Consider the following 10,859-nt stretch of genomic DNA (forward strand, 5'->3'; position numbering starts at 1 on the left):
GCCATTTTAGTTTGCAGTGAAGGCGAGTGCTGCAACTATGTTTTAGCACCGCCACTGTCAGTACCCGTCTCTTTATTTCATTGGCCATGAGATCTGAACTAAAGAAGTGCCCCAAAATTTTCTGATTCTTATTAATCAGAAAATTGCACGAGTACTTACACTCTCAAAGGTCGTGACGTAAGCTACGACGTCACTACATACGTCATGTTGCTTAGCAACAAATCAAACAAAAAAACGCAGGCGCAAGTATTTTTGAAGCCGAAATACCACCTGCTTAAGGTTACTTGTAGAATAAATCTACTTGTAGAGGTGAGTTTTAACAACAACCATCATTATTCAAATGTTCGAAATCGTTTCTACTAATAAAAGAACCATGTTTTCCATACTCATGTCTCTAATTATATCCATTTCTGTTTGTCTAGAATTAAGTGTAGAGCATTCAAACATTTTCTAATTATTAGAAATACTTAATATTGATATTATGAATATTACGAAACCATTTCAAAATTTCTATTCATGGAATTTATCATCTAAATTAATACCACTTCTATCTTGGGACTGAAAGTGCTAGCAGTCCTGTGTCAGCTGATATCATAGTTGTTTTATGATATCCACCCCCCCCCCACCCCCAATGTTGTTGCATAGCAAACCATTATAGATCTGGGGGCGTCTACCCCTCAATACCGACCATACGGAAAAAGAACCTATCGCTTTGCTCCGCTCTCTTTTTGGGAAAAATAGAGACAGTGTAAAGTATAGGTTTAGGAAAATGCCTTCTTTGATGAAGCCTTTCTCCCCACCCAACAGACCCCAATCTCACAAGAGGGTCCTGAAGAGGAAGGGGTGGGGGGTAACTCCCATTTCCCAGACCACATTTGGCCAAATCCCATTCCCCAGCCTGTTTTTATTTTTTTGTTTGCCCCATTCCCAATCTCAGTTTCTGTTTGCAATTTCCAGTCCCGTGACCTAAATTCCATTTTCCCACTGACAAAACAGGCACATCCCTAGTTCCATTATTACCCCTTCAGGCCCACCTCAAAATACATCTTTGTGGCTTCAGACAACATTTTGTTATACCATCAACAAAAACAATAACATAAATGTTCATAGCCAGGAGCTCTACTTGAAGCCTATTCCTGACAAAGTTAACAGCTCTTTTTAAACCTTATTCAACCATCTTAGTTAAGATTGAAATCTTCCAACAACATTGAACAGTTCCTGAGTAAATGCCATAAGCTCTGCTGTGGCGTGCAGGCCAGGTGGCAAAGGTGGAGGAATAAACGGCTGAGGGGCTGCACTGACCCTTGGAACAGGGCGCACACGTGGCATCGGACCGTGAGAAGCTGATGTTAGGGGTGGAGGATTAGGGGTGGCTGAGGTTGAAGCAGGGACTCGAGGCGGGGCTGCCAGTGGGACTGGCTCTGGTGTTTTCGGTGTCAATTCGGATTTCTCTTCGTTGACAGTTAGCTCCCCTTCCGAAGCCATCTCATCATCGCTCTCAGATCCTGAAACATCAAACGCTTCTTCATCTCCTCCATCCGAAGCTAACTCAGGTGAAGAGGGCACAGGGCTGTCATCCTGGGAAGGCTTCGCAGCTGTACTGTTTGCTGCAGGTGCGACACGTTCAGCCACGGAGGTGCCAGGGGCAGCATTGGAATTTAAGGGGACCATGGTGGGAGGATGATTATCTGTGGGACTCACTGCTGCATCTGAAGAAAACGATTCCTGGTGAGCAGACCTCATGTGTTTCTTCAGCTTGTGTGGTCCAAGGAAGCCTTTATCACAGAGCTGACACATGTGGCTGTAATTACCACTGTGAATCCGCATGTGGTCGTTCAAGTTATCCCGGCGTGCATAGCCCTTGTTGCACTGTTCACACTTAAAAGGCTTATCTTTGGAGTGAGTGAACAAATGCCGCTTGAGCTTGTCTTCTCGGTAGAACGTCTTCATGCATCCAGTGTGACTTCGGAATGGGCAGGTGAAAGTTGGTCTTGTGTCAGGGTAGTGGATGAGGGAGTGCCTCTTCATTTTATCTTTGCGGGCGAATGCTTTTCCGCATTCCGGACACTTGTGTTTCTTCTCTGTCGCATGCACTGTTCTTTTGTGTGAGCGAAGGTTTGCTGAAGTGCAGAATGATTTCTCGCACTGGTCACACGCAAAAGGCCGGTCCGTGGAGTGCGTGGTCTTGTGCTTTTTGAGCTGCATGTTGCTGGTGAAAACCTTGCCACACTCATCACAGGTGTGCAAATGGCTCTCATTTGCCTTATGCTGCTCGAAACCGCTTGCAGTGAAAAAGCTTTTGCTACACAGCGAACACTTGAATTCCTTTTTGTGCATCTTGTAGTGCTCTTCTTTCTCCCTTAGCTCGCTGAAAACCGCAGGGCAGCGCTGACATTTATACACTTTGGAGGGAGGGTTGAGGTAAATTGGCACAAACACGCTAGTCGCACCCTGTTTGCGCACACCACTTCCCTGGGGGGAGGAGGCTGGGTTAGCTGCAGAACCAGAAGTCAGATGGACTAGCTGTGATTCTGGGATGTGAACAGTGATAGAGTCGTCGGTTGAAGTGGAAGGTTTCTTACTGCGTGGTTCTTTCGCCTTCTCCTGATTTGCAGCTTGAGTGGATGAGGAAGATTTACGCTTCCTTGTGGTCTTTGGATGGGAGTTTTTCCTCTTGTGCCTTTTTGAGGGCTTATCTGTGACAAAAGAGATTTTTTAAATATAAAATGGGGGAAAAGCAAGCAAAACATCCATAAGACAGTTACTTCCTGGCTGCATGAGTTATACATGTATACTGTTAAGGCTCTGTTAAGCCCCACCCCCACCCCCCCCCCAGAGAGAATGGGGAGGGGGGAGTTGAAGACCTTTCGAGGAGGGGCTTAAAAGAAAGGGGAGCTTACTTCAAACCATTAATCAGTTAGGGTAGATATCAGTGGAATAAAGTGGACTTTGTAATGAAAAACTTTAAAAGTGTAAAATTGTCTTGTTTCCTTGTCCAGAAATTGCCACAATCTAACAAGCTGGGAGGGAGGGAGCTTATTTCTTTTTTTTTTTTTTAAAAAAAGAGCTTCCAGAGGACACCAGTAATTATGTTACCCTTCAAAAGTCAGTTTTTTTTAGAGTTATTAGAGAGGGGGGCTTAAAAGAGCTTATATAGTAGGCATTGGACAGGGTGTCATGTGGAATTTCAAAAATAAATAATTATGACAAATAATCATCTCAAGTATGCAGACAAATTACAATGAGTGAAACTCACCCATACAATGTAAGTAACCATCTCTTAGTATCTCACAGGGCCTTCACAAAGCTAGGGGCGGGGTGTTTTTCTCGAGCAGGGAGGAGGGGGGGAAGGATTTGAGTTTAATTTGCTGACTGTCTTTTTGCTTTAGCTTGAGCACCCACCAGGTTTTGCATGTTCATCCCTCACAGTGGATGGCACACCCTCGCCTGCTACCAATGGGTCCAGGAATTGCACCTCTACCCTCTTGGCAGAAGGACCTTCCTTGTTGGTCTCTGCATTTTCTTGAGTCTTCTGGGTTGCGTCTGTTAATGTGTCATCTGTACCATCACCGCTCTTTCTCTCAGATTTTTTCTGCCATTGGTTAACATCAATTGGTAACTTCTCAACTACATCAGTGAGGGAGCTCTTGTTAGGGCAGAGCCTGTTTGCTTTGTGTTTGATGTATTCAGATAGATCAGTAAATGACAGTTTACATCTGCCACAGTAGTGCACATCTTGATCATCATCTAAAGTAAAAGAAAATCAAAGTTTAAATAGATACATTGTATTCTCCTTACAGGTATCTATACATTTCTTATACAGTACTAGTTGGGAGAAATTGATGTTGTATTAACCCTTTAAGCCCCAGAAGGTCAACAATTAGCGCAAATTCTCCATACTGGTCTCCATGCATTTCTTATAGTACTAGTTGGGAGAATTTGATGATGTATCAACCCCTTTAAGCCCCAATGTAAACATACAAACTTCTCCTTACTGGTCTCCATCCATTTCTTATAGTACTTTCATCAAGTAAGTGGGAGAATGTGATGCCAAATGTATTAACCTTGGTTAAGCCCTGATGTCAACATACAAATTCTCCTTACTGGTCTCCATACATTTCTTATAGTACTAGTTGGGAAAATTTGATGATGTATTAACTCCCCCCCCCCCCCCCTTTAAGCCCTGATGTCAACATACAAATTCTCCTTACTGGTCTCCATACATTTCTTAAAGTACTAGTTAAGGGAAAATTTGATGATGTATTAACCCTTAAAGCCCTGATATCAACATACAAATTCTTCTACCAGGTCTCCAGTCATTTCTTATAGTACAAGTTGGAAAAATTTACAGACAAGTGTTTTATGAATCATTATTTTAAGCCCTGATGTGAACATTACTTAAAATGCAAGATGAAATGAGGGTTGCATTTTTTGAAATAAAGACAGTAGAATAAAACTAACTGAGACTAAATTCAAATTACAGTGAAAGCAAATAACTTGCTTGTAATTCAAAATTAATCACTGTTGCAGGGGTAGTTGCCTGATACAATGTAGTTAGCATGCTACATGTTCCTTAGCAAGACACTTCAAAATTTTGACTTCCAAGGGACTTCCAAGGGAGGCAGCGTGGCCGAGTGGTTTAGGGTGTTGGTGTTGTAACCTGGAGCTCCAGGGTTCAGTACCTCCACTCTGCCACTAGCTGAATTTGTTTTCCGTCGTCCCGAGTTCAAATCCTCTCGGTCACGCTTTGTATATAGCCAACTAATTGTGGTTTGCCTCCTGCCAGTTGGGATTTTTAATCATGTTATGTTCATTTACAATATATATTTCCTCTGTTTCAGTGGCATGCCTGCAAACTAGCTATCTCGAAGCTAAGTGCATGACCACTATAAACAACATTTACATTTTTTTTACCATTTACATTTTTTATGTACAATATATTTATTGTATGACCCTAAACTTAACCTTAATGTGCAGTGCAGTATAATAATTTTTATGGAAGCACATATTTAAGTCAGATATGCTCCAGACCACATGCTGTACATATAATTTTAGGGTTCAGTTTGGAAAGTAGGGGTGGGTACACTATAAATCTAATCACATGCATGTACAGCGCACAGGGGCACAAGGTACAATGATCATTTCAAAAGAATGTGCAAAACAAAGGATTTTATTGTCTCTCTTAGATACATGTAGTACAAGCATAGTACAAGCAGGCCATTTTCTACAGTACAGCCTGGTTCCTATGTGCTCAACTTAAAACAGTTTCATTCTCCAGAAATAAAGATATGACTTGCCTTGTTCCAGAAATAACCATACATTGTACAGTCAACTCTCGCCTTGCGGACACCCCGCTATTGCGAACACTCGCTATTACAGACAAAATCCAGATCCCCGGCGAAAGAGGTTTGACTGGAAATGACTCCCGCTATTACGGACTCTCGCTATAACGGGCACTAAACGACGCCCCGAGCGTGTCCGCTATAACGAGAGTTGACTGTATATGTATCTCTCTCGTGGAAGGTTATTGGGTTGAACCACCCACCACTTTGTATATTTCAGTTTTGGTTGATACGTTCCCTTAAAAATTGCTTGTCGGTAAAATATTAGCAGAATATTGCATGACGGCGATGGACCGGGTCACATATGATATTGACTGCTAAGTGTTTTAGTTTTAAATAAACGATTCTTCTCTTTTCTCTTGAATATTTGGAATCAAGCCCATCCTTATCAAGACCATCCCAACACACATGACACACACAAAAAAAATTCAACCAAATTCTTGACTCAGGGTTACTGCCCATATAATAAAAGGTTAAGAAGGAAGGGAGATTAAAATTTTTATTTTTCAACCCACCCAGGGAGGGGGGAAGTTATTAGAAGGGGGTTTTACAGTGGAAGGAGGCTCAATAATTGAAGGCCCGTACGGAAAAACGGCCGCTTGAATTTCTGGCTAAATCGAACATTATCAAAACAGCTCCAAATTTCGCATCCAGGTTTGTTTACTTGTGATAAACACTGTCCTGTGTTTCATTTTGCTGCTCTTTCCTTCGTTTTCGAAAAATAACACTTGCAAAAGACAAGGTTTTTGCTGGCGGCGTCTTTTAGGTCTTTTCTTTTACAAACGATAAACAAAGGAAACCCTTTGTTCCTCAAAACAATGAAACCAGCTAAAGTTTTGGGATTACAGGCCTAGCCCTAACACAAAAGCTATCCCCAAGGCCTACGGTTGGGGTTAGAGATTCAAGTTAAGGCTACAGCCTTAGCCCTAACGCAAAAGCTTATCCCTAGCGAAAAAGCTTAACCCTAACCCCAAGGGTTAGGGTTAAGGTTTGACGCTAGGGTTTCATTTCAAATTTAGGGTTAAGGGCCTAACCCTAACGAAAAAGCTTAACCCCAAGGATAAGGGTTGGGGTTAGCGAGGTCGTTAGCCTTTCAAGTTAAGTTTAGGATCAGAGTCAGCCTTAAAATTTAGATCGCGCTTTTCGTGCAGTTAGCTTTCACTGCAGTCTGCTTGAGGTTAGCTGCTTTTTGTTGTTTCGGGCAAAGACTATTTTAATCTGTTACCATTAGCTGTAATTTTAGGTGAAAGTGAAATAAAGATTGATTGTTGTGATAGACTGACTGATGGAATACGTTTGTTGGTGTCTTCACTTTATACTAGTTTTGCTTTCAGTTAAGTGCCGCTGGCTTGATCTCACTTCTATCTCCACTCCTTACATCATCACACATCTACAAAATCCCGCGAAAACAAGAAAAGCTTCTGAGGTTTTCGCTCACACGAACCGATTGATTGATTGATTGATGAATATTTAATGAGGCACAGAAAAAAATTTTGCAAGGGAAGGTGCCCTGCGAAACATCTAAAGAATTTTTTAAAGTCTAAAACCAGCTCGCTTCTCGGCAACTTTGTCGCTGCAGCACCCAAGAACACTGCTAAACTCACGCTGTTCATAGTGTTTTTAGACTTTATTTCCACTTGGCTCCGCCGGCCTTTGTCAGACAACTTTCATAGCCGAGCGCTAAAAAGCACTATTGTACAAAACAAAGGTCGAACATCTCTCATTTCTTCGAGAAATGCTGTGAGACTTACGGGTTTTCAGACTTAATGATGTCCTTCAACCGCCAAGTGAACGCACTTGTGCTAAAACTATAAACAGCTACGTTTTCTTTTCAAAGCCGCCATTTTGCTCGATTCGAACTCTGATCTTCTGCCTCTAACATGTGACCTTGAATCACAATGCAGTATCCAGTGCTACTCTACTCAAATCAATGAGGAAACATGGTGGCAGCAAGTCAAGGCAGGCTTTTAAAATGGTTTCTCGCCTTCCGTAGACGCTTAGAAAACCCTACAAGGAAAGATGCGCACGTGATGCGTTGGAAAACTCAGTCTGCTGGCTGACTGGAAGAACGTAAGCTTGCAAAATGCCTTTTTTTGCACACATTATTTCTGAAAAACTAACAAAAGAGCAGTGAAATGAAACACAGGACAGTGTATAGCACACGTAAACAAACTCACATGCAACATTTGGAGCTGTTTTGATAATGTTCGATTTAGCCAGAAATTCAAGCCGCCGTTTTTCCATACGTGCCTTCAATTAAGGAAATATGTACTAATAAATAAATAACACTAATAAATAACAGTGTTTTCAATTCTAAACCACTAATGACACTCTTGAGATTGAGTGAGTAACAGAGATTTCACTGCAAGTAATACATGTAAGTACCTGAAGGTATGCTGACTTCTTGAAGAGCTTGTGGCCTGGCAGCACAGTCACCCTAAAATGATTTTATTTCATTAGCTTTGAAAAGCAGGGCTGCAAATATTTTTTTTCACTTAAAAGACATATGTCCTTCTAAGACACCATCTTGGTCGGACAAAACAAAATTGTGGTCGGACAGATTTTTATTCATCCTTGCCGTAAAATCATTTAGGATCAAAAAATTGTCCGGACATCATGTCCAACCACACTAAGGATTTCGTCAGACATTAGCAAAATTTGGTCGGCCAATGTCCGATGACTGACTGTTATTTGCAGCTCTGGAAAAGTGTATAATAAATTTATTTAACTTTAAGTTTTGCAGAATTTGTAACTGTTACAGAAATCAATTCAAGCAAATTCAAGCTACACAGAGCAAAAGTACAATCCGCTTTTTTTTTTGTACAGTGTAGTTCATACGTGTACTTTTATCTTAAAAATCCCAAAAGGGTGTGGAGTTTGACACTCTGTGAAGCCCTAACTGGTGGGGCATTTGAGTGTGTAAACTGCCAACATAGACAGCAATTTTACAAACATTTTTCAAAAGGTAAAAGATCCATGGGTTTGCCAGGGGAGGAGGGAGGGGCACTCTTGGATTTGACTGGTACATTACAGCTGTTGCTGATTTTTGTACCTCCTCTGGGCTAGTATCCTCCTTAGGGCCTGATTACATGGCAAATTTCAGCCCGGTTTGCCGGGCTGAGATTTCAGCCTGGCTTCCAAAACAAATTCTCTTAAAAACATGTTTGCAATTACATAAAGAAAGTTTCATCCCGGGCCAAATTACAGCCCAGGCTGAAATTTCCAGCCCGGTTTTTGAAACCAGGCAAACGGGCTGAAAAACCTCATGTAATTGCATTCAAATTTCTGCCCGGGCTGAAAATGAGCTTACGGATGCGCAGTGGTGGTTTTCAATGAAAGAAAATGGCTGCCCCGATTAGTTTTGAGTTTTAAAAGTGTTCAACCTGGGCTGAAATTCTCCATGTAATTGCAACAAAATTCCAGCCCGGCAAACCGGGCTTAAAGGCGGGGTATTCTGCAATCTAGCCAAAGCCTGCACCAAATTGGTGCATGCGCTTGCAATCTCATGTGATCTCACAGAATGATAACGAGGTAGAATCCAAATGTATACCTATCCAGAAGCCTTTTCAAATGCGCTAATTTTTATGTGTTTTTTTTTTGTTTGAAGCCCACACCGCATGCCGCACCCTGTTCGTTTTCTCTTTCCTTTTTATATGCATCTTCTGCTTATTAAAAGCAACAGATCACCGTCTGAACGTAAGTTACATTGTAAACGATCCTTTGGCCATGTTTACCTTCTTCCCCATAACCTACGTCATAAACTTCAACGAGAACCGCTGACGCACGAGTTCTGAGCCACCGTACCATAGCCGAATATTGGGCTAAATCTCGCCAGAAAATCCTAGCTTTCTGCGTGAAAAATGTCGTTTGAGAGGGAAAAAAGTATGGAATATTGTTTTATGATGTATTGTTGTTCAAATTAAGCAAAAAAGTTACGTGATTTTTTACTTCAGTTCTCCTTTAAACTTTATATCTACCGATAAATCAACTTTGCTAAGCACATGTAATTTAATTTCATATTTTAGTAAATGGGAAGTTCCAGCGTGTGCTATACAATATAAAGTTTGACCAGTTTCGAAAACAGATATTCCCGGAAAAAAACTCCGGAATAATTCCGGAAGTGGCTCGCTTTTCGTACATTTGATATGCAATGTTTTTGAAGACCCCGAGCTCGTTGCCTTTCGCTCATGATCGAACCCAAGTTACAACTTATTTACCTGAAGTTTAAAATTGCTCCAATACAAAAAAGCAAAGAAGTATATCAAGGAAAAGACCGATCTCCTTTGATCAAATAACGTCAAAATAACGTAATTAATGCAAAAATCAAATTAAACAATACCTCAGCTTCGACCAGACTGTCCGCCATGTTGCTATAGAGTTCCCTCCTGATCAAACAAAGTTTACTCCAATTCCTCCACAATTACACTGAACTAGAAAAACAAAACCACTTGCCAGCGATTATATGCAAAGTTTCAAACACAATGTATAGATTTCATGAGGATTTCAAGCGAGCCAAGGCGACAGAAAGCGAAAATTCCTTTCTGCCGCGGGTGGCGAGGAAGAAATCTCCCACCCCTTCCCATCTCGCTTAGTGACCCCTTCATAATAAGGCGAGGTTACTCATTTTCGAACATGTGATCGAGGATCAAATTTAACGCGGGCAAAGCGCGCTTTGTGTTGATTTCTAGCCATCGGCACATTTTTAGGTAAGTTTGTTGTTGTTTCTATGCTTCGTTTGTTCTTTGACGCTTTTATTGTCCATTTGGCCTGAATTATTCGCAAATGTGAGAAGTTTTGGCGAGAATAATGGCAATTTGGAGGGAGACTGCTTAACAGAAGATTGGAGAGATTGTACTGAAGAGAGAGAGATTGTACTGGTTTGAAGGTTAAAAGCCATGCATGCGCACACAGCTGTAAAATTGAAGTTTCTAATAATTTTAAAATCATTCACAAGACTCTAGCTGCCGTAGTTAGTCTACTTTAGATCGATTGTGTATTATTTTAAAAGAAGCTAGTATAAATTTTAAGCAAATAATTGTGCACTGTAATGTGAAATCATTGAAAATCAATAGGGCCATCCCAATAAAATGTTTCGTTTCCCATCGCCCCGTTTTTTGTGATGATGGGTCGGTCGGTCGGGCAAAAAAAAAAAAAAAAGAAAAAACACTTGGGTTCCAGAGAAGGCCGGGCTGCTAAGTAAGAAAGCTTGATTACAAAGTCAACTCGAAAACGTGGTCTTTTCGTTCGTTATTCCTTATCAAATGTCTAAACAGTCTTTAAATAACGTAGTATCGATGTTTATTAAAGACAAAGGCATCATATACCAATCGTTGTTAATAAAACAAGATCGTGTGCTTGTAAATTGAAGGACTTGCTTCTTTAACTAGTGAATCTGGAATTTTTTTTTTTTTTTTTTTACTTTTCAAAAAAAATGGGTCGGTCGGGCGATGGGAAACGAAACATTTTATTGGGATGGCCTAGACAGTAAACACCTGTAAATTAGAAAAACTTAGCAAG

General features: G+C 41.0%; 1 protein-coding gene across 1 annotated transcript; it reads right to left on the reverse strand.

Annotated features, from left to right (window-relative positions):
* Positions 1-1,022: 1,022 nt before the first annotated feature.
* Positions 1,023-9,917, reverse strand: LOC144627919 (uncharacterized). The gene is made up of 4 exons (XM_078485943.1): positions 9,682-9,917; positions 7,728-7,779; positions 3,403-3,747; positions 1,023-2,696 (listed from the first exon to the last, which is right to left on the reverse strand). Exons 1-4 carry the CDS (start codon positions 9,706-9,708, stop codon positions 1,183-1,185), a joined length of 1,938 nt encoding a protein of 645 aa, XP_078342069.1. The 5' UTR covers positions 9,709-9,917; the 3' UTR covers positions 1,023-1,182.
* Positions 9,918-10,859: the final 942 nt, after the last annotated feature.

This window comes from Oculina patagonica, chromosome 10 (genome assembly GCF_052425735.1).
Source record: "Oculina patagonica isolate OP01 chromosome 10, crgOcupat, whole genome shotgun sequence".
In the NCBI taxonomy this organism is placed as follows: domain Eukaryota; kingdom Metazoa; phylum Cnidaria; class Anthozoa; order Scleractinia; family Oculinidae; genus Oculina; species Oculina patagonica.